This window comes from Vigna unguiculata, chromosome 5 (genome assembly GCF_004118075.2).
Source record: "Vigna unguiculata cultivar IT97K-499-35 chromosome 5, ASM411807v1, whole genome shotgun sequence".
NCBI lineage: Eukaryota > Viridiplantae > Streptophyta > Magnoliopsida > Fabales > Fabaceae > Vigna > Vigna unguiculata.
Genome location: NC_040283.1, coordinates 37,118,316 through 37,143,475, shown reverse-complemented (window position 1 = coordinate 37,143,475; position 25,160 = coordinate 37,118,316). Strand labels below are relative to the sequence as shown.

Sequence of the window (25,160 nt, the reverse complement as noted above, 5' to 3'; positions counted from 1 at the left end):
GAATCACGTGACTATGAGGTGCAGGCAGTAAATCAAATCAAGTCACGTTTCACATTAACTAACTAATCCCATTCACTTTAATTAATCAATTATTATTATTATAATTAATAATCACTATTAGTCACCCTACCACCCTTCCCATTGCTTCACCTTAACCCACGCTCTCTCCTTCGCGTGCCTTCCACGGCCTCCAACATTTTCCCTCTTCTTTGCTTCTTCTGTGTACGAAAATCCCATGAGCAAGTTCAAAATTTCAAATCTGTCTAATTCAAAATCAGATTTTTATTTTTATGTTCAGAGAATATCTTTCAAGATAAAAAATAAGAAAAAAATGAATAAACTTTTTTGATAAACTGAATTACTTTATACATTATTTCATTTTATATAATGTTCTAAAATACGTAGTGATACTAAATTAATTTGTTTGTTTCCAATAAGAATTAGGTTTAATAAAAAAAAAACTAATTTTTATAATGGAAATTTTAATTTTTATAGAAAAGATATTTCTGAATAAATTTGTCTCAGAAAGGTATATATGGAGAGGAAGAAAGTTTACACTTCTAAATTGATTAAAAGTTAAGTGTTATTAATAATGAAAATAAATAAATTGTTGCATTGAAAACCATATTCATTATTTTACTCATTTCACTTTTTTATAAAAGTTAATTAAGAAATATTTTTTATTTTTATACGAATTGTTGAGACACAATACTAAAGTTTTGGTTAAAATACATTCTATTTCTATTTTCATTTGGTTTTGTTAATTAAGTTGTAATTGTTTTTTAATAAGGTACAAATTTTTGTCAATTTTATTTAATTTAGTTTTTTTTACTAATATTTTCTAAATAATTAACATACAGTGAACAATATATATCACATATAAGCTCATGAGATTTTTAAATTTTTTATTTTATTTTTATTTTTCCTAATTTAAAAAAATGTATACGACATCGTGTCACGTGGCAGTAGTTGTTCCATAGGGTCAATGACACATGTTAGTATCATGTGTCGAAGTTTTATATTCAATTTGATTTCTATATTCGTTATTTTTATTCAATTCGGTCTTTTTTTTAGATTGAGCAATTTTGTCTCTTTTCAAATTGAGACTAAATTTAATTTTTATATAAATGTTATACATTTTTTATTAAAACATTCCTAATTTATAGTTAGAGTTAGTTTAAAATTGAAATGAAAATTTTAGAAGTGAGGACTAACATTATTGGTTTAAAATTTTAAGAGGTTAAAAATCACATAAACTATTCAATATTTTATGTGACTTTTTAGGTTCAAAATCAATTAAACTATTTAATACTTTGTGTGATTTTTATGTTAAAAATCAATTAAATAGTCTAACCTAAAAATCATATAACATTTATATAAAAATTAAATTTAATCTCAATTTTGAAAAAACTAGGACTGAATTGAATAAAAATAACAAATATAAAAACTAAATTGAATATAAGACACTGACATATGGCACATATTAACACTGACACATACAGATGTCAAAATGGGTTTGAATCCATAAGTTAACTCGGCTTACTATGGTTACTATGGGTTCGAGCCGGATTGGGTTGAGAAAAAAATAGTTTTTTCAATAGTGGGTTGAGCTGAATCTGACTCACTTAACCCATAGGGTTAAATAGGTTCGAGCAGGGTTGAAGGTGATTGACCCACTTAATCCACCAACATTTTTTTTATAATTATTTACTACTTTAATTATATAGGTTCACAATTTCACATTTTTAAATGCTAGAATGTTGCTTAATAATATTTGAATAATTTGAATGTTTAATTAATTTATTTGTCAAGTTATATACGTTGATATTTTAATCTTTAACTATTATTTTTATAATAATATTTCGAGCGAGGATTAGGTGAACACGTTGATTCCACTATCTTATAAAATAAATTAAGTCAACTTACTATCATCGTAATACAACAAATATATAAAATAAATTACAAAAAAAAAACATTTATAAGTGAGTAAATCTACTAACTCACCAACTTATGGTGGATTGGACCGGATTTAAAATTTTCAGCTTACCAAAAAGTAAGTCGGGTTGAATTGGTCTTTTTTAGCTCAATTTGTAGTGAGTCAACTCGTGTAAGACAAATTAGCTCACTTTGACATCCCTAATGTGACACGAGACTCACTTGACACGTGAATTTTTTTTTAATTAAGAAAAATTATAAAAAAGTTATAAGAAAATTATAAAAAAAACACAAATTATCACGTACCATACATTGTTTATTGTGCGTTAATTATTAAAACACCGTTAAACATAAATAACTGAATTGAACAAATTTTATAAAAATTAAAATGGTATTAAAAAAAGCTAAATTGATAAAACCGAAACTAAATATGTATTTTAATCTAAAGTTTTTAATTCTTTCCGTCTTTATTACTATTATGAAACTAGAAGTATGTTTTGCCATTGCAATCAATTAGTAGTGTTGAAATTTCTCGTTATAAAATGTATCCTTAAAACATGCTCTAAATATTTATTTATCAAAATATTTCAATAAACTTGATATAAAAAAAAAAAAATCTCTCATGCATGCACCCGTAAATTAATTAGCTTGTTCATAAATCCATAATTAAGTGATAGGGACGGAACACCAAAAGAAAAGTGATAGCAATTAACAATCTTAACAACAAGGTTTTGGGTTCAAAACGTATAAAAAAAGACATTAATTAGTTTTATCTCTTTTAACTTAACTCATGAACCTACTTGAACTTATTAAGAGTAAACCATTTCTTAAATATAGATATATCAAAAATAAAATAAGTCCAAAAAGTATATAAATAACAATTTATTTTATAGCAACGGATATATTCGTTGTTAATATAAAAATGTAAATAACATTTACATGCAATGTGTTATTTTAATTTATCTAAAGATTATTTCCTTCAAGATGGTGCCATTTTATGGGTAAATTTTTTTACTTATTATTACTTTTAGTTAATTTAAGTTTATTTTTAACATATTAATAAATATGTAGATAGTGCAAGTATACACATATCCTTATATTTAAATAGGTGATTAATTATCTATGGATCTAAATCAATAGATAAAATATATATATGAATAAATAACTGTTTATTTACATAGGTGTGAGACATCATTGAATATCCTAAATTGAAGCAATGGATTTTGTTCCACCGAAAGCAAAGAAAATTGGTATTGAAAAAATAAGAGGTCAAGCACAGTTGGTGAGCTGAAATTGTCAACGGTTTGTGAACTAACCCTTCCTCCATTGAAAAATGTTCATAGACTTTCACAATCTTTGTTATTTTAAATCAATGCAGCTAAAAAAATCTCTTCACTTATTCATAACGTAGTTTAATTTTCTATTTGAATTTGGATGTGAGAAAAAAAAATGAAGAAAATATAGAAATGTTTGTTTCATCTTCAACAAACACAAGTAAACAATTTCTCTTTTACAAGTCAGCATTGTGAAAAGAGAGAAGATGTAATTTCCTCAATTTTGACTCTTGAACTATAGAAGACTTTAGAAAATCATTACTTATTCATAAAGCTAAAACCTTATATTTATCAACATTGATTTAAATAATTGATAATAGTGTGTTTCATTAGTTGCTTATATTTCAATATAATGATAGTGTTTTGTGATTTGGAAGGCTTCAACATATTGAAGAAGATAAGGAATAGAGGTTGGGTGGATAGAAGATTACAAAGTTGAAATGTTTACAAAAATACACTCTTAAAACAAAACTTAATCCAAATTGAGTGGTTTAAACATTATTTTCCTCTTCAATGTGGGAAATCGATTTTTAAAGAGTCGAATTTTCAACTTCCTTTGTTGGTTTAGTACTAAAATTTTATAAGAATTGAATTTTGGTTGGATTTTCGTTATTAAACTAATCAAAAAGAATTGAGAATTAAAATTTCCCTCATCGTTGATGATAAAAGACAAAATTTTCAAAATCTATCTTGAATTTGGTTATTATATAAATCAAATTTAGATGAAATTTCCACCATCGTATTCTAACCTTAAACAAGTGCTAATTAAAAAAGTAATGTTGAAATTGTGATGAGAAGTGAACTTTAAGCTTAACTCAATTTAATAAAACAAATTTTTAAGGTGAAATTTGTAATCATTGACGTTGTGTTTGGATCGAGGTTTGTACTATGCATGAAGACAGATTAGCGGGTGGCATACAGGTTTGTTTCCAGTTATTTGCAATAAAATGTGAAGGTGAAAATGCGAATTACCCCTCATATACAAAAAATGTGAAGGGGAACCACGTCATTTTTTAGAATTTACCAACATAACTCTTTACAATTTAACATTCTCATGCAATTTTTTAACCTTTTTTTAAGCATGTTATCCATATGTAAATCCTTGATAAGATTTATGATGGGTAGAGATTTTAACTTTTTCCAATTTCAAATAAAAATAAAAATAAAAATTTCATTTTAAAGTTATTTCCATTAATTACTTTTAAATTTACTATACAAATTACTCAAGGGTAATTTGATAAACATCTAATATTATCTACAAAAATAATTTGTTAATCTATCATATTTATCACATTATATACAAACTTTCATCTCAAATTCACTCAAGTCACACTATCTTTCTCCTAATCCAAACAATTCCAACTTTTTCCTCTCAAATTCATTCTCTCTATGTCTATCTCCCAATCAAAATACATCCTAATAATCACCATAAAAATTTCAACCTACATAAAACTAAATATTTATAAATAACCCGATAACAATCCAATAACAAGTAAATAATAAATTTTGATAACATAAATTCTAATATAACTCTACTAGTATCTTAATAAACGAAGTCAAAACCTAACTTAAAATTACAAAATCACCTTACAAAATTTTCACAATTGGTTAGTTTTTAATTTTTTAATTTCTGAAAGAGTATGATTTGGAAGAAACGAAATTTGATGGAAGGTTATGAAGTGAGAAATGACTCCATTTTGAATGGTTTGTAGAAATTGAGAAGCAGAAGGGTAGGCGAGGCGCAGAATGCAAAAACGGGGTTTGAGGTTTGAACGTTGAATAAAAGAAAAGTAATTGTTGTGTTGTGGTGGTTTTAGAGCAGCCATGGAATAGCAGCAGAATCCATTAATTCCAAAGAGAGAGAAAGGAAGAGACAAAATTAGGTAGACAACATTGACAATGAGAGAGAAAAATGGGACCCATATGTGTTCCTAAGTCAGCACCTTGCACACACTTTTGCTCTTTCTTCCCAATCTATTCTCCACAAGTCAGCCCCTCTCTCATCTTTTCAAAACTTCTAACTAATACTTATTATATAAATAATATTATAATCCTCATACTTCTTATATTAAGTCAAAAGTTTATAATTTTTTTTTCATTAAATACTAAATTCATGTCATATCAATCATATTCCATAATATTATAGACAAATAAGTTAGTATATTTTTCTAGCAAAATGGAATATTTTAGTTTCCTACCCCTAATTCTGGATTTCGTCCTTTTATGAAGAATCAGGACTAAGAGTATTAAAACTGTCGATTAATGTAAATGGGCAATTCAAATTTTACTTTCCAAACTGAAAAAATAAATAAATTTTTATAAGCGAATAATTTTAACGACAGAAAATAATTAGTTAGGATTAATTTATATCAACTTTTAAATTAAAATTTATTTGTAATTAAAATAATTTTTTAAGTTAGTCTCCAAATTAGTTATTATAGAAAATTAGTTATTAACATTTGTTATTAAAAAAATTTGTCTATAAATTTATGTCTAAATTAGTCACTAATATAATAATTTATAAATCAATCTTTTAGTAGTTAAAAGCTTAGCAGTCAATATTATTGATTAATTTAAAGACTAATTCATTATAATACTTAATTTAATAATTATTTTAGTTACCGGTACTTAAATTGGTCATTATAATAATTAATTAATTTTATGCCTAAATGTTGCTAATAAGAGATTTTGTTATAATAAAAAAATGATGAAATGATTCATGTATAGATATCCTGAGCTCTCGTTTTTAGGTTGAAGAAATATATCCATTATAAAATAATGATTAAGAGTATAAATTAATGTAAATAAACAATTCAAAATTTTAGTTCGCAAATGATGGAACGAATCATGTAGATAGTTTATGAGCTCTCGTTTTTAAGGTGAAAAATATTTTCATTATAAAATAATCATTCCTTTTGGAAGTTGTTATAACTTCTATTACTAAAGATGAATAAAAAAATAATGGAGTTGTTTCAACTTGTGTTTTATATGGTTAATAATTAATATGCTAATAAAAATTAAGACATTCCATTTAAATAGAATAATTCTATTAAATAAAACAAATATCATATGAATAGAGCATTCGAAAAAAGTATATTAGTATCAACCATTATAGTCATTCATAATATATTGAAAAGAAAAGTTAAAGCTTAAACAGATGCTATAAAAATCGTTAGTCGAAATGGAACAATTGTCCAAAAGATTGCTCATAGAACAAAGAGTTGACAAAATAACTGTACATGAACTATATTCCCAACACAAGGAACAATAACAGGACAAAGCCTAGACAACTGCATCTCCATCACCTGAACGACCACCAAGAGATTCCACATATGCTCATACCAAATTATTTGGTGATCATTGCAAAAAAGAAAAACCAAACAGAGAAATAGACACCAAACAGAAAGGGTAAGCTAGAATAAAATATTTTTCATCATGTTATTAAGCAAGTAGATGTTAAATCGGGATGTAAACAAACAAGGCAGTAGGCACCCAAACCATGTGATAGCAAACAAATGCAAGACTTTCTGACACGATTATCCAGATTCCACTCAATATAGAATTCTAAATGAATTATGCACCTGTGCTGGTTTCTAAACTCTACAGAGTCTAGACACAATGGGTTATCACCCAACCACACACAAGGTTAGTTCTGTAATGCATTAGGCCAATTACGTCCCAAGACTAGGACCTCCTGCCACTCTTACCACATAAATCATTCTACTCTATGTGAGCGTGAACGATTATTAGAATTCAGGATACCTTCATTTATCTAAACATCTCCTACATCAAGGTATATACTAACCACACCATCATCAAGAGTTTCCCATGAAATTCTTTTATCAACAATATTCCACATGTCATCTCAAGCATTATCATCTCATGCCAAAGCACCACCAACCAACCAATTCATGTTTCATTTCACACTCAATATAGCAAAATTTCATTCTCATTTAATCTCATACAACATGCATGGCATCATACTTCATGCTTTTACGGTAAAACACTCTATCATACAGGCAAACAATCACATCAGAGAAGAAAATAGAACTAAAGCATGACCTTACACCAGTCTCGCTCAAGCTGGAAGTCCTTGCTCAGGCAAGAGCTCGAGGAGTGAAACAGTGAGGTTTCTGCGACTTCTCGCTTAGGCGAGACCTCCCCGCCTAAGCGAGATTACTCATTGCTCAAAACGAAGGCTCGTCGCCTAAGCAAAATTTCGAGTAGAAACCAGTGAGAGTTTTTTATGCTCTCGCTTGGGCGAGACTCGCTCGCCTGGGCGAAAACACCAGGTTTTCTCCACTATTCACGCATGCAAAAATAAAAAATTCAAAACCAAATAGCATTTTAACATTTTCCAGACAACCATAACAGCAAACAAGCCATATAAACATGAAAAAAACTAAAACAAGCATAATATTGTAAAAACATGCAAACCCTAGCTTCCCTTACTTGGACATATGCTAACAAACAACACAGGCACCCAACAGATGAACACCACACCTCTAGGAACAAATTAGTAAGCTGGAAACACTGATACTAGAACGAAAACGAGGTTACAAAGATGATCTCTAGACGAAACCACGACAACAAAGCTGGAGAGGAGAAAGTATAAGTTGAGGATCAACTTACATGGAAGAAATGGAACTGAACTACCTCGAAGAAGGAAGAAGTATATGCCTTAGCAGAGCTTTCTATTTCAGAAGTGTGAGGGAGAAGGGGTTGATTCTATAAATGAGCGCATAATGAGAAAATGTGAGTAGCTAGAAGGGTTCAGGAGGTTCAAATAGGCTGGCTTGGACCTCTTACTCACTTACGCTAGGCCCATTAACTTAAAACAAAAAAGTGGGTCTTACAAAAATTATTTATAAGTCTTTTGGAGTTATATCTTTATTTGTTAAATGCGAAAAAAATTAAAGTTGTCAAACTTAGAATTTAAGTAAATATATAATTATTTAAGTAAACAATTTTAGTTAAATTTGAGTTTTTTTTTTTAACGAGGATCAATAAGCTTCGATAAACTATATAAAAACGTGAAATATAAATGACTAGAAAAAGTATAGTTTATATTTAGAGAAGACGTGATTCATTATTTCCATTGATGATTAGGTAAGTTTAAGTTATAATTCATTTTGAAGTAGTTATTACTCATTTTTGAGTGACTGTATTAATAATTCATTTTAAATTATGACTTATTTTTGAGTAATTGTTTTTTTTTATAATTTATAATTTGTTTTGAATAGTTGTCCTCCACCTTTTAGTGGTTGTATAATATAGATTATTTTTGAGTTATGACTACTTGTTTAGTAGTATCACTCATTTTTGGAATGGTTGTACCAATAATTCATTTTCGAATAATTGTAACTTATTTTCAAGTGGTTGTATCACATAATTCATTTTCCAAATAGAGTTCTATATTTTTACTAGGGAGTTGTCACTTATTTTCAAGGAATACCATTTTATCATGTCTTTCGTATAAATAAATGCTCCAAATTGAAGATTGAGTTAGAAATACTTAATTTTAGGAATTAAACTAGAGGATTTCAATACAAGTTAAAGATGCTCCAAGCATAAAATCGAGCTAGAGATATTCAAGTTGTGGACTTGAACTACAAATTGCATTCACATAAATATCAAAAGGTTAAATATGTTTTTGGTCCCTTAACTTTTAGTGAATTTTTAAATTAGTCTATTTCGAAACTTTAGACCAATTTAGTTCTTCATCTTTCGAAATATGTAGATTTAGTCATTTTAATCAAATTTTGTTAGGTTTATTTGATGTTTCGTACACATTTCAGAATTATATTTGAGTTGTTTATATTGTTTAACACATTTTTGCTTTAATGTTAGGTCAAATATTATTATGAAAGACATTTGAAATGTCAAATAAACTTAATAAAATTTGATTAAAAGGACTAAATTCACGTATTTCAGAAGATGAATGACTAAATTGTTTCAAAGTTTCGATATGAGTTAATTCCAAAATTCACTTGAAGTTAAGTTTAGTCCAATATCAAATGAAAATTACACATGAACTTTGACCATAGGATCATGTATAATTCCACAAGTGTGTACGGAACATTCTTATGAATATTTGCACCAAAATTTTGTCCCATAGGATTGTGACTATGACAATAATGTGTTTGAAAGACATTCATAAAGAAAATTATAAACGTTCTACCACAAGGTTTTGGTCGTATCTAGATGGGTGTAGAAGAAAAACTTATAGAAAATTACATTGAAGATTTGATCATATAGTTATGCGATTGCGATCAAAAGTATTAAAGGTGTACTTATAGAAAATTATAATCAAACACATGATTGTTGTTACATCAACATGATATGAGAGATCTACATACATAAAAAGTTACATTACATATTTTATTAGAAAACTCAAACTTGTTTTCACAATAGGTAGTTTGTCTATTAATTTTTATCATTGAGTTTTGTGTGATTTCTAATATTTTGTTATTTTTTATTTTATTTTGTTTTTAATAAAATTTCATGTGTTGAAATATATTTAATGATCTTTAAGATGTCGGCATAATAAAAATTTCAAAGTTTATAATGATGTTTAGCATAATTTTATTTGAAAGTCAAACTTCATACTTAATAAATTTGTAATAAATTTGATAAAACTTATAATTATAATCATGCCAAAAAGTATATATAATTATTCTTATAGCAATTAAGGATACATATGTGCGTAATATGTGTATCGCGTTTCTATAAATGAATAATAGAATTTAAAAAAATAGAAACAATTATTTTTTTAAAGATAAATAGTGAAGAGTTATGCGATATATTTTTAATTAAGGAATTATGTAGCTGCTTTGATTGTATTATTATGTAATTTATTAAATAATAAAATTATTATAAATTGATTAAAAATAAAATAATTTAATTTAAAAATAAAAAATAAATTATAAATGTTATTTTATATATAATAATTAATTTTACATTATATATTTTAATGATAATATTATTTTATTTTTTTATTAAATGAATTTGAATTGAATTTGTGATGAATTGACTCTAATATATTTTTATATAAATCTCATACGGCTTATTGTAATAAATAAGTGGATTGAGATAAATTGTTGACTTTTTTTTTATCACACCATCTTGTATTTTATTTTATGAATAAAAATGAAAATACATTATTATTTTATTTAAATAAAGGTATTATTATTTGTTATTTTATTTCATATTATTCATTATATAAAAATAAAGTACTTATAAATAAATTGTTTATGGTTGGTGGTAATGAAACAATTTAGTTATATATAAAACTTACTTATGTACTTATATTTATAATTAGTATGCATATAATTATTTTCTAAATTTACTTGGGAGTATTTTCTTATTATCTCTTTGTCTCGTTTGTTTTTTTTATTAATTTACTATAGCATATTATCAAAATGTAGGTATTTATTGTGTTTGTATTAGGTAATTTGGAAGATTTGTAAAGATAAATATGGGAAAAATACTTATTCTCTCTGAATAAAAAGATTTGATTGGAAAATTAATTCACTTTTTATGTAATTACCATTTTGTTCTTGTGTTTTTTTTATCTTTTCACTTTTTGCTTTTATAGAACAATTTAATTAATTAAATTGAAATTTAAATAATTTTTTACACCATTATATGAAAATAATATTTATTATAAAATTTTAATTGTTAAAATTATAACCAGTTAGTGTTTTACTTGAATCGAAAATTAACCAATTTTTAATTAACTAAAAATTACATTTATGTTTAGTCTAAATTAGTTAATTTACTTTTTTGTTAAAATATTATAAATTTGTAAATTTAGTAGATGCTACTTGAACTCTTATTTGAACACCACATACAAAGTGTTCAATCTTCATGGTGAACAATTTGATATAAATTATTTTCATCGATACACCGATGTTTTTAATAAAATTATTCTTATTTAATTTATATTACATCTTAATTTAAAATGATTTCATAATATGAAATTATTATTTAATTTTATTTAAACTAATTTTTAAAATTTTCTTTTATTTTAAATTCTAAAATTCATATTTTAATTTAATGTATATTTATTAATAATAATTTCTTTCAATTTAAATAATCACTTTGATATCATTGTTATATAATTTATATATTTATAATTTAAGTTAAATTACTTTAACATCTAACGGTAAAATTAATACTTTTATATTTTTATGAGTTAAATCATTAATTTTAAACTATTATATCTATCATATATAGGGATGTCAATGGGGCGGGTAGGGTACGTGTAGTAGCTCCCCCGTACCCTACCCGTTGGATAAATATTCACCCCGTATCCGTACCCATATCCGTTGGGTATCCGTCATATGAGTATTCGTTTATTTTTTTATATCTGCAGGTATCCACGGGTATCCGCAGATATTTACAAAAATATTTAAAAAAACAAATATTTAACCATAACTAATGCTTGGATCAACAAACCACTCTTCTCCAATTGATTCCTGAAAAACAAACAAATAAAAAATCACTAAAAATTTATATTGTAGTTTATTTTTGAATGAAATATTAAAGAAATTACTAACTTCATCAATGTCCACATCTTGCAACTTTGTATAAAGTTTCATGTTGTCCAATTTTAATCTAGAAGAGTCTGAAAATATAAAAAGTTCATTAAAAAAAATTTAACAATCACTTAATTAAAATATCTAAGTAAAAGTGTTAATTTCATTACCTTCCATGTTAGTCCATAATCAGTCTTGGAGACACATCAATGCCTCCACAATATATGGAAGTAATTTACTCCGACGTGGGGTAAGAATCCGACCACCATTATTGGATGAAGACTCAAAATATTTTTTACTTATACACACACACATACACACACACACACACACACACACACATATATATATATATATATATATATATATATATATATATATATATATATATATATATATATATATATATAAGGGCATTTTTGTGAATTAAAGTTTAGCGGGTTCAAGTATCCATGGATACGGATACTATAATACCCGTACCCGCCCCGTTAACATGCGGGTATCAAAAATACCCGTACCCGCGGATAGCGGATATCTATTTTTAATATCCATTTTCTACCCATTACGGATTTTATTCGCGGATATTCATGGATACGAATTTTTTTTACATCCGTAATCATGTCTTCCTTCATTCAAATAACCAAACTTTCATCGTTCAAACAACCAAACTTTCATTTTTTTTTCAAGTCTACTTAAATTCATTTTCTCAAATCCATTTTTAGAAATAAACACAATTTTTTTTTTCATTTTATTTTTTAGATCTTCATTTTTATTCATGAATTGTATATGGTAACTTGAACTGTTATTAAAAATAAAATTAAAAAGTACTGCTATTAAATTCTTACCTGAGATGATTAGTATATTTTATAATGAACTGAATCCATTAATCGTAAAAATTCATGGTAACATCAACATGGACTTGAATGCTTTAATAAATTCATATAGAAGTTTACACGTTGTTTAATAATAAAAATGTTAATTTAATCATAAAAATATGTTAAAGGAAATAGTTTATTTCTTCTAATAAATATTTAGGGATTCTGAGTAAAGAGAGAGAACTTTCCTTTTCTGTCTTTTACCATACTACATCTCTCCTACATCATGGTTTCTTGATTTGAGATTTCTGCTATCCTTGTCTTCCTCTAGATTCTATCGATCACTGTTTAGGTTTGAAAATCAGAGAGAGCTGACAGCTATTACTCTTGGAAAGAAAAAGAAAACAAAAATCAAAATCTTAGAAGGAAGAAAACAATAAAAAAAGGGTTTGGTTTGGAAGCTGACGGGGACCCGTTTGATGAAAGTTTGTTGAGAGTAGGTTCTCAGGGCACTGTTTTTGGCTCCCCTTTTCTTTCCTCTGCTCCCTCAGTTCACCTTTGGGCTTAAATTTCAAACCTTTCTGGTTTCTGCTGCACCAAGTAAACACAGATTTCATTGTTGTGTGAAAGGGTTGTCTTTGGGGTGTGTTTTGAGTTCCGAGAGATCCCGTTGGATTTTTTCATGCTAAATGGTAGCTGTTTAGTTGAGTTGAGTTTTGAGGTTATGGGTTTTTGTTTTTTAGCTCAAAGATCTTACATTTCAGGTTGGAATTGAGGGATCTTACACCCTCCACTTGCGTTGTTGATTGTTGTCTCACTTTCATTTTTTTAATGGCCACTGTTGGTTGCTTCGTCCGCAAGCTGTTGCCATATGGTCCCTGTTCTACTTACTTTGGTGTTTGGGGATATGGGATATAAGTATCTTCATTTGGGCATCTTATCTCTTTCTTCGAGGGAGGTGTTTCTGAATCTGCTTTCAGTTTGAGTAGGGGTTCTCCCACTGTCTAGATCTCTTGTTCTTGGGATTTGGTTTTGGTGGGGATTGGTAGTCCAAATCTTTACCTTCAAATTGTGGCTTTCCTTTGCAAGTTGCAAGTTGTTTGTTGCAGTTTGAGGCTGAAAGTCTAGGAGCTCTGACTAAAAGATACTTCATTGTAGTTCTTTTTCTTGAGCACAACGCTGCACTTTCCAGTGATACTAGCTTCTGCTGTGCTCATGGGAGCTTAGTCCTGATTCTGAGCAGAGTATATATCAGTTTGGTTTCAGCAATGGTGCTGCTCAGATGTTTATCAATGACACTTTTACAATGGTGTTTTTTGGCTTGCTTAGTTTGCTTGTCACTAGGGCTTGATAATAATCAAGTCCCCTGTGACCCTCATGATTTATCAGCTCTGAAGAAGTTTGCAGGAAAACTTACAAGTGGCTCTATCATCGCAGCATGGTCCAATGACTCTGTCTGCTGCAACTGGCGTGGAGTTGTTTGTGATAATGTGACTGGAGGTGGTGGAACAGTTACTAGTAGAGTGACCAAGTTGATCCTGCCTGAAATGGGTCTCACTGGTACAATTTCACCCTCTTTAGCACAGCTAGATCAGCTCAGTGTGCTGAATCTTTCATTGAATCACCTTAAAGGTGGATTGCCTGTGGAGTTCTCCCAGTTGAAGCTGTTGAAGTTCCTTGATGTGAGCCATAATATGCTGTCTGGACCCGTTGCTGAAACTCTTTCTGGTCTGCAATCCATTGAAATATTGAATATTTCTAGCAATTCACTTTCTGGAGTTCTCTTCCCTTTTGGGGAGTTCCCTCGCCTTCTTGCTCTCAACGTGAGCAACAATTCATTCACTGGCGGATTCAGTTCACAAATTTGCAGTGCTGCCAAAGAACTTCACACCCTTGATTTGTCAGCAAATAAGTTTATTGGTGGTCTTGAAGGCTTGGACAACTGCACCACATCTCTCCAACGGCTGCATTTGGATTCCAATTCATTTACAGGCCCTCTTCCAGATTCCTTGTATTCAATGTCAGCCTTGGAGGGGCTCTCAGTCTCTGCCAACAATATTTCTGGCCAGTTAAGCAAGCAACTAAGTAAGCTCTCTAACCTAAAGATTCTGGTGCTTTGTGGAAACAGGTTTTCTGGGGAACTTCCAAATGTATTTGGGAATCTTTTGCAGCTAGAAGAATTAGAAGCTCATGGCAATTCATTTTCTGGACCCTTGCCCCCCACCTTGGCTTTATGCTCTAAGCTTAGGGTCCTTAACCTCCGAAATAATTCCTTGTCAGGGCCTATTGATCTTAATTTCACTGGCTTGTCTAATCTTCAAACACTCGACCTTGCTACTAATCATTTCACTGGACATCTTCCAACTTCCCTGTCCTTTTGTGGTGAATTGAAGGTTTTAAGCCTTGCTAGGAATAGCTTAACTGGCTCTATCCCTGAAAACTATGCAAACCTAAGCTCACTTTTGTTTGTATCCTTTTCAAACAACAGCATTGAGAACTTATCTCGGGCAGTATCTGTTTTGCAGCAGTGCAAAAATCTCACCACTCTTATCCTCACTAAGAATTTCCATGGTGAGGAAATTCTAGAAAGTACCATAGTAGGATTTGAGAGCCTTATGATTTTAGCACTTGGAAATTGTGGTCTTAAAGGTCATATTCCTTCTTGGTTATCCAATTGCAGGAAGTTGGCAGTTCTTGACCTGTCTTGGAACCGTTTGAATGGTAGTGTTCCTTCTTGGATTGGTCAGATGGACAGTTTGTTCTATATGGATTTCTCGAATAATTCTCTCTCAGGAGAAATACCAAAAAGTTTGACAGAGTTAAAGGGCCTCATGTGTGCAAACTGTAATAGAGAAAATCTTGCTGCTTTTGCATTCATTCCTCTCTTTGTTAAGAGAAACACAAGTACAAGTGGATTGCAATACAACCAGGCCTCAAGTTTCCCTCCTTCAATTTACTTGAGCAATAACATATTGAGTGGAAATATATGGCCCGAAATTGGTCAATTGAAAGCACTGCATGTCTTGGATTTAAGCAGGAACAACATCACTGGTACCATTCCTAGCACTATTTCGGAGATGGAGAACTTGGAAACCTTAGATTTGTCTTATAATGATCTTACTGGAGAAATTCCTTCATCATTTAATAACCTCACTTTCTTGTCAAAGTTCAGTGTGGCATATAATCGGTTAGAGGGATCAATTCCAACTGGGAATCAATTTTTAGGCTTCCCAAGTTCAAGCTTTGAGGGCAACCAAGGGCTTTGTAGGGAAATTGATTCTCCTTGCAAAATTGTCAACAATACTAAGCCCATCAGTTCTTCCGGTTCTTCCAAAAAGCTTGGTAGAAGCAATGTCCTTGGCATAACTATAAGTATAGGGATAGGGCTTGCACTGCTTCTTGCAATTATTTTGCTAAGAATGTCAAGGAGGGATGATGATAAGCCCATGGACAACTATGATGAGGAACTCAATAGCAGGCCACACAGGTTATCCGAGGCACTTGTTTCCTCAAAGTTGGTTCTTTTCCAGAATTCAGATTGCAAGGATCTTACAGTTGCAGATTTGTTAAAATCCACAAACAATTTCAACCAGGCAAATATCATTGGTTGTGGTGGGTTTGGTCTTGTCTACAAGGCATATCTTCCAAATGGCACAAAAGCAGCTATCAAGAGACTTTCAGGTGACTGTGGTCAGATGGAACGTGAATTCCAAGCTGAAGTAGAGGCCCTCTCAAGAGCTCAACACAAGAACCTTGTTTCTCTGAAAGGATATTGTCGGCATGGCAATGACAGATTGCTAATATACTCGTACTTGGAGAATGGAAGCTTGGACTATTGGCTGCATGAGTGTGTGGATGAAAGTGCAGCTCTAAAATGGGATGCAAGACTGAAGATTGCACAAGGTGCTGCACGTGGATTAGCTTACTTGCATAAGGGTTGTGAACCATTCATAGTGCATCGTGATGTTAAATCTAGCAACATTCTTTTGGATGACAAGTTTGAAGCTCATTTGGCTGATTTTGGTCTCTCACGACTACTTCAACCATATGACACTCATGTGACAACTGACTTGGTAGGAACTTTAGGATATATTCCTCCAGAATATAGTCAGACACTGACAGCAACCTTCAGGGGTGATGTTTATAGTTTTGGTGTTGTTCTTCTCGAGCTTCTTACTGGTAGAAGACCTGTGGAAGTCATCAAGGGGAAAAATTGCAGAAATCTGGTTTTTTGGGTGTTCCAGATGAAATCTGAGAATAAGGAGCAGGAAATTTTTGATCCAGCAATTTGGCATAAGGATCATGAGAAACAGCTACTAGAGGTGCTTGCCATTGCTTGTAAATGTCTAGACCAAGATCCTAGGCAGAGACCAGCTATTGAAGTAGTTGTTTCATGGCTTGATAGTGTAAGATTTGATGGTTCTCAACAGTGATTGTAGTTTCATTGGTGTCCTTGGGTTTTGGTTGATGTATCATTGACTACACAGTTGTAAAGCAAGTTTGTTGTATGAAGGTTGAATGTTATTGATATAGTTACTGCCTTATTTCGTTCTTTAGTTCATTAAAACTGATAGGTGTAATATGTATAAATGATAATTTTGGCAATGAGATGGTCTTGCAATAAACAGTTTGAGTATTTTTCTTTCTTTTTTTTTCCGTTGATAATTTGTGGACAATTGTTAGTGATTTTAATGTAATGTCTTAGTCTGACTCGTTTACTGTGCCATGCATGTGCATGTGATGCATAGTGATTTCTGACAAAATGATTTCTAATACTTCCAAATGTAGGTGCCTTTTCTCCTCGGGCTGACTTCTTGGCATGGTCTAAATCACTCAGTTTTGGATTTTTTGTCTATTCCTGATTGTGGGTAAGATTCACTTTGTGTGGCTAATACTTGTACCTAAAACCCATGCATGCACCATTTCTTTTTCTTAACAAGAGTTGATTCCGAGTATTTACAATCCTTATTTCAACTGGGAGAAATAACTGCATGAAAACCTTACCTATGCAATATGTAAGTGAGAATAGTGTAGATATTCAAATGAGTTCATGTCATGACACTTTGTTTTCCATGCTGTCATTTACTTTTGGAAAACAAGGACTGAAAAAGATTTGGCAGACTTCAATTTTCAAGTCAAACAGTGTTTTTTATGGGAAGAAAACACTGACTACTTTCTTGTAACAAAATTGGTGATGGAAGTACCCTTGAATCACAAGAGGAGCAACATTTCTCAGTGGTCTAAGGAAGAAAGGAAAAAAAAAAATCTGAAAGGTGGGGCATCATGGCCATAACAAGAAGATAGTGGAATATGCACTAAGGAATTTGAATTGGGTGATGAAACAAACCCCATCATAGCAGTGATGTGAAATTCCACTGCCATGTATTATTATTATACATGGGACTGTCTTTTCCATGTTGAAACCCTTCCCAACACCAAAAAGTTGCTTTCTGTGGGAAATGGAGGAAATTTCTATGGGTGTTTGAAATTCTATATTAGCCATAAGGTTTTGATTAACCTAAAATCCCATGAAACCAACCACGAAGTTGCAATTACACATTTGAATATATGATTAAGCTTTTTGTGTGTAGCAACTTGGTGTATGTGAACTCATCTAATGCACAAATTGGGTGGTTATAAACATATCCAAGCATACTCTCTTCCGCGTATGGTGATCAATAATTGCTTATATTTAATGATGTACTTTAGAAATCAAAAAGTAGAAATGATATAGGTCAAGTCATCATCAATGAAAGCAGAATTGATACGATTGCATTTTAAAATGGAATTTTTCAACAAAATATGAGGCCATGTAAGTAAAAGAAAGATAAGCGCATAAGTTTTCTTATTACATACTTAGATCTTCTAAAAATGTGTCCTTTTTGTTAAATTGTTTATCTATGAACCAAAAAGCTGTTTAAACATGTTTTTTTGTTGATGTGTAGACAAGAGAAAAACATATATATTTACAAATTGTAATTAATTGGGAGTTAATGAAGGAAAACAAATATATTTAACTGTACAAAATGTTAGAGGAATTATCAACATTTTCGTCTAAAAGATTAGTTAGTTATGGAATTTTAACCTAAGAAACTTTTTTTTTTCTTTCTGTTTGATGCCAAAGTTGGGTCAAACCGAAAATAATAGATCAAAACCAGAAAAAATGTTGCTTATACGTGTTTAGTTTATTTGATATTTATACTAGAAAGGAAAGTTAATTAAAAGTTGTGCCTAGTTGGTCATGAGCTAAATTTTGTCAAATTGGGATAATGCATTACTTTGGTTTTGTTTGAGATAGTTGCAAAAGAAATATTTATTTAAGTTGAAAACTTTGTCGTCAAAATACCATAGTTGAAAGAATTTAATTTGAAAAATTATAGTTAATGCACAAGACAAGACTATGTTACTTCAGGGATTGGAAAGCAAAATTAAGAGTTGGAGAATCACGTGTTTAAATGATTAATCAGAAGAAATTTTAATATTATGTAACAGAAATAAATGTATATTTTATTTTCATTAAGATCTACTTTTCTTTCTCATCTATGATATAGCACAAATAATTTATTTATGTGAGTATAACATTATTTAAAGAAACGAGTTAGTAAAATAATAGAATAAATAATAGAATTTTCTATTTAAGCAGAATAAAAAGTCATGTGATGGTTAAATAATTTATATATATTTTTAATTTATATTATGATTTTTAATTAAACCGACTAAACTTGTCATAAATATAGAAAGATAGCAAATTATAGAGGTGGATCATTCAAGATAACATTAAGTTAATTGCTAATAAAGATTACACTATTGAGAATTAATTGTTAGCAGATATTGAAGATTATTAAGTGGAAATTAGTTAGAAACTTGATGATTATGGTTAGTGATGTCATAATTGATATCTAAATTTAGCTTATAAAGGGACATACTTATACTTGTAATGTACTGAAAAATATGTAAAATTTGAGAAAAAAAGTAAGTTTACTTTGTAAGAGCTTTATGGAGCTTGAGTTATAAGAACCAAAATTTCAATCTTATCAAGACAATATCTTATTATCAACCTCATGACTTCTAAGTGACATAAGAGTGAAGTATTTAAGGATTTTCACCCTCTTGATCAATGAAAACCTTGTTTGAGACAAAGCCAATGGAAGACTAGAGGATCAAGACAGAGATCTTTAAACAATAATGTGTTGATATGGTTTATAGGATGCTTTTTAAGATTTTAACTTGTTGTAAGTCCTTCTAGATTTGATCATTGGATTAGAAAGCTACTAAATGTATTGTGGAGTCCTTCTAGATTTGTTCATTGGATTAGAAAGCATGGGAATGTATTTTGGAGTCATTTGTGATTTTAGTTATCTTTGAATAGATTAAATGTGTTTATATATACACAAATACTCTTAGATTTATTAGAAATGTAAGATTTTTTTTAATCGATTAAAACAATGATTCAATAAATTAAAATCACTTGAAATCAAAATTAAATAATTTTCTCTTTTTTAATCTATTAGAACAAGTTTTCGATAAATGTTCTTACAAGATTGAATATATTTTGCAAAGATCTCCATGATATACTCTTCAAGTGTCCTCCAACTTCTAATCTACAAGTTAAGATATTTAGATTCCAGATCTTGTCCAAATCTAAAGGGAAAGACACTCTAATGCTTAAGTTTGCAATGTGTGTTAGATGGTAATAAGTGTAGTAACAAATGAACGTCATAAATTTACTTTGTGTAATGCTATTTGTACTGTATTTATAAGCTTTTATTTGGATGAACCTAGTTCACGTAGATAATCACCTTGATTAATCTGCCTAATGCTTTGTTAATGTGTTTTAGTTGTTGTCTTAATTTAATCACAATTATCTCTATTGTTAAGTCCTAGCTGATATAATATCATGTTGTTCGAGTATATGCAGACTAAGATGATCTTAGGTTGGGTGTCCGGGATGATCTCGAGTATGTATAATGCAACGATTAAAATCAATCTTTCTTAAAACACTTCAACTACTAAAGGAGAAATTGAATTGAGATTAAACATACTTTTCAAAGTTATTTTGCTTTATTGTTGTGATTAAAATTTTTAGTTCTAGAAAAATGTTGCGTGTGATCACCTTCAACTAGATTTTGTGTTATGCAAAATCATTTTTTAGGTGATTTTATTCTCAAGTTATTTGTTTTCATCTCTAGTTGGCTTAGATAAGGTTTCCAGGTTGATCTTGTTATACTGTTTCACAAAAGATCTTAGTTCTTAAATGTTTTTATTTTCTTTCGGTGTGTTTGTTAAAAATTAAAAGACTAATGGAGTAGTTTGACATATACCTTGCATATTGGAAAATATTCAAATTGAATTTTAGTTTTGTACAAAAGTTGATTTGCATTACTTTTAATCAATCAAGGCTTTAAAGATTTGACATCCTATTTCAAAAATTGTTGAAAGCCGAATTCAACAATCTTTTAAACTCAGTTCATTGGTTTCTTGAGAGTGACACCATATTTTTCTTCAAATTGAATATTATAACTTCTCGGATTCTTTCTCTTATCGTGCTCTAGTCATTATTATAGAATGTTGGATTTTTTTCTCTTTTCCTCTATCTTTATTCATGAATTCATTAAAAGAATATGATTTAAAAGGAGCTAATATAGGTTTTGGTTTATCTTTATAAAATTTATTAAGTATTTTTTAATTGAGTTGAATTTTTAATCTTATAAAAAAATACATATTTGTAATTTATCGAAGAAGATACATAAAAAGTCAAATTTTTATTTTTTTAAAATAACTTGTCACGATTAACTTCATTAACTTCATTTATTATCGATTTAATCTATTGATCTATACCTATTATTCCTACCGCACCCAAGAGAACACCTAATATAAAGAATTTTTCTTTTTGGTGTCCACATTTATTTTCTAATTTTATCTTTTAAATAATTTTTTTAAAATTAAAATAAGTATTTTATCAATCTTATTTTTAAAGTGACAGTTTATTTAAATTTAATATATATTTTTTTCATTTGATCAATTTTTTAAACTTAACTATTTCTTTAATTAAAAACTTACTTAAAAAAATAAATCAAAATTACTCACAATAAAGATATAAAAAATATTTATATTTAATTTTATGATTACAATAACAATAATAAAACTTTTATTCATTTTATTATCATAAAAAAATGAACACACTAATCACCCTGGAAGCAATCTTGTTTTTGTTTTTGTATTAGACATGATGTACTATTATATATTACCTTATTAAGTAAATAGTTGATTAAATACAATAAATAATAACATAATTTATTTTTAGGTTAAAATATTTTTTTTTTCAATTTTCGTCAAATTTTGTCAAATCAGTCATAATTTTGTTTTTATCTTTCAATAAATTTTAATTTTTATCAATTTTGTTCAATTTGGTCCACTACACCATTTAGTAGCTACAGTAACATTTACTCAGCTACATTTATTAAAAATGTTACTATAGATATAATATAGTAACATTTTCTTAAAATTGTTACTACAAAGAATATTAATATTAATATTGTAACGTTTTTAAAAAATATCACTATAGATAATTATACATTTTCTATTTTTAGTAACATTTTTATTTTCATAACTATTAAAAATGTTACTATACGTTAATTTTCTAAATTATAATAATGTTTTCTAAATAAAAATTATTATAAGTTATATTTTAAATAAAAGTTATTATAAATTATTAATTTATATTAATAATTATATAATAATATTTTTAAATAAACACTACAAAGAATTAAATTTTACTAGCCAATTCTGTGTTAGATTTTTTTTTTCGTTTTATCATTCTGTGTAACCGTAAAAAATAATTTAATTGTATAATTGATTTTAATCTACGAAAAAATTAATTTAGGTTACCATTTGCTCCCCCTTTCGTTTTATCTCTCATGCTTTGAAGGTATTCTACACCAGAAGCTAGGATAAAATCTTCTTGATCTAGGGTTCGACACAGAACTTCGTGTGAATATGGGCGTCAGTGTTCTCACTGGTTCCGGCATTGTTGCCTAGCGTCACGCTCCGTTGATTGCTGCGAGAAAGGTGTTCGTGATCGTTGCATTGTTTAACAACCCAAACCTCTGAATCAGGTAAAGATTCCGGTGCATCTCGACGATTTAAGCAATTTCTAGCTGCATACGAGGTTTGTAGAGGCAAATAAATGATTTGTATAGGTGATTTTATTCCTGATCAAAATACGAAGTAGAGGACTTTAAATGTATAAGCTAATTTCTGTTTTGTACAGGATCTGGGTGTTCTTCTCTTGGAGTGGGTGCATTCTCTGAAAATGGACCTTTTAGACCAAATGGGAAAGTTCGATTCCTTGATTGAATGTGCGTTTTCTCTGTGGCGAAAGGTTTTCATTTGTTTTGGTTATTAGGTTTATTTGGGAGAAGGGTATTATGCAGAGAGAACTTCGAAGCAAACTGTTGAGATTTTGCAGTGAAGAGGGAAGTCCTTGGATGCGGAGGTTGATTCCCTTGATGCTAATATCAAGGACCTTGAAGCAGAGGCTTCGTTTTTCAATGCCACAGCTTCTCAAGTAGCGGTGAGGGTTCACTTCTTTGTTTCATTCTTCACTTTGATGATAATATGAATTTGATTTGTGTTTAGGCAATTTTGACAGTGACTTCTGTATTCTGTTTTAGAAATAGGTTGTGGTTTGATTGTTATAACCATTTAGACCATGTTAGAATAAGTTTATGTGAAATTTTTTACCATTCTTCTTAAACTCTGTATTTATGTTTTTGATTTTATGATAAACAAATTGCAGAGCCACTTACAGTTCTTTTTCCATTTCACACACTTATGTCCAAGCTATTAGCTTTCAGATACTACTTATGCTTATTCAAATAACTTTTATATTTGAAATCAGTCATGTATATTCTAATATAGTGTTGAGTACTAATCTCCCATGCTTTGTTTCGTTGTTTCTTTCACTTTCTGAGTACTAATCAAAATATGTTTGGATTAAATCAATTTTTTGTGTTTGTTTTACTTTTGTAGGAAGAAACCTATATGTACACTGTTTCTGAACTATCAGAGAGGGAAAAACATGTAGAATCCATTTATCCTAGTGAAAAGATTCCTATTGGTTCTAAAGAAAAACCACCTCAATCAACTATGACATAAAAAACTGAGGTATGATGCTCTTGTGACCCTGGTGAAAAGATTCCTGTTGGTTTCTCACGTCACATGCTAGTCTATTCACAATGCAGTTGTTTAACACGTTGGTTCACTTTCTAGTCTAAATATTTTAGAGCTTTGAACTTGACATCCTTTTAGAGATTTTCTTATGTGTGCTTATTACTGTGTATTGTGTTTAGTACTTGACATTATTGAGCATCTATGTAGTTGCCATGTATTGTGTTTACTTAGTACTGGTGTTAGTTTTTGGTTTGGGAGGGCTTTATGAAGATATGCTCTAGTAGAATTTTTTAGGTTTGAATTGTGAATTTTTGGAGTTCTATTAGGAATCAGTTTTTGAGTTAGTTTTTAGTCATTTTTAGTCCATTAAAACTTGTTTAGATAATTTTTTTTTTGTTATTTACTTTCTGTTTTAATACAGTCCTTAGTATTAGCCTACTTTTAGAGTCCTTTTTAGGTCTTGATTAGTGAAATTTTTAGTTTCTTGTAGAATTCTGGTTATGAGTTGATTTTTAGCTATCTTTAGTTATTTTAAACTTGCATGAGTAGACTTTACCTTTGTTAATTTTAAAATTTAAATAAGTTATATAAAGTAGTTCAAAATCACTTAATGAGTCCACACACTCTTTATAAGTGTGCCTTTGTGTTGGTTTATGTAGTTGAAATTGAAATTGGTATTGTTCGTGAGCATTGTTTCTTTTTTATTATTCAACAGGTCCTTGATGTGTTCTTTCGTGTGTCAAAGGTGGAAGGCCTTTGTCTAAGCAAGGCTTCACTTGTTGCGTTGCCATAGGAGATTAAGGACTTGTTTGTTCTTTCCAGGGTTATCCTCCCCTCTCTTTTAGATGTTTTTGGTTAAATTAAGGACTTGTTTGTTCTTTCCAGGGTTATCCTCCCTCTCCTTTAGATGTTTTTGGTTAATCTTTTGGTTTCTGAACTCTGATAATTTAGCTTTGGTTGCTTAAATAAATGTAATATGTATCGGCTAATATGATAGTCCTTCAGCATATTTTAAAATTTTGGATTTTTTCCTTGTAATATGTATCGGCTAATATGATGGCGTTGGGACTGTGGTTTTTGTCCTGCCCAATCACGTGTGAAATTTTCTGTTATTTTTAGTAACATTTTTAACATGTAGCCTTTTTATTAAGAAAAAGTTACTAAAACTTTCTAGTAACATTTTTATAATGTCACTTTTCTATAAAAAAATGTTACTATAAACTTTTAGTAACATTTTAAAAATGTTACATTTTTATTAGAAGAATGTTACTTAAAATCTTTAGTAACATTTATGTAAATGTCTCTATTAATAAGTATAAATGTTACAAAAAATCAATAGTAACATGGGAAATACGTAACATGTG

General features: G+C 29.4%; 1 protein-coding gene and 1 long non-coding RNA gene across 2 annotated transcripts; both read left to right on the top strand.

Annotated features, from left to right (window-relative positions):
• Nucleotides 1-12,877: 12,877 nt before the first annotated feature.
• LOC114184227 (phytosulfokine receptor 2-like) lies at nucleotides 12,878-17,260 on the top strand. Its single transcript, XM_028071510.1, has one exon. The coding sequence runs from the start codon at nucleotides 13,893-13,895 to the stop codon at nucleotides 17,055-17,057; it is 3,165 nt and encodes a 1,054-aa protein (XP_027927311.1). The 5' UTR covers nucleotides 12,878-13,892; the 3' UTR covers nucleotides 17,058-17,260.
• A 5,241-nt stretch (nucleotides 17,261-22,501) lies between these two features.
• Nucleotides 22,502-24,883, top strand: LOC114185675. Its single transcript, XR_003604883.1, has 4 exons — nucleotides 22,502-22,739; nucleotides 22,895-23,197; nucleotides 23,656-23,790; nucleotides 24,512-24,883. It is a non-coding gene; the product is annotated as an uncharacterized LOC114185675 (long non-coding RNA).
• Nucleotides 24,884-25,160: the final 277 nt, after the last annotated feature.

Excerpts from the sequence above, each read along its gene's own strand:
- LOC114184227 (XM_028071510.1), top strand. The coding sequence starts at position 13,893 with ATGGTGCTGCTCAGATGTTTATCAATGACACTTTTACAATGGTGTTTT.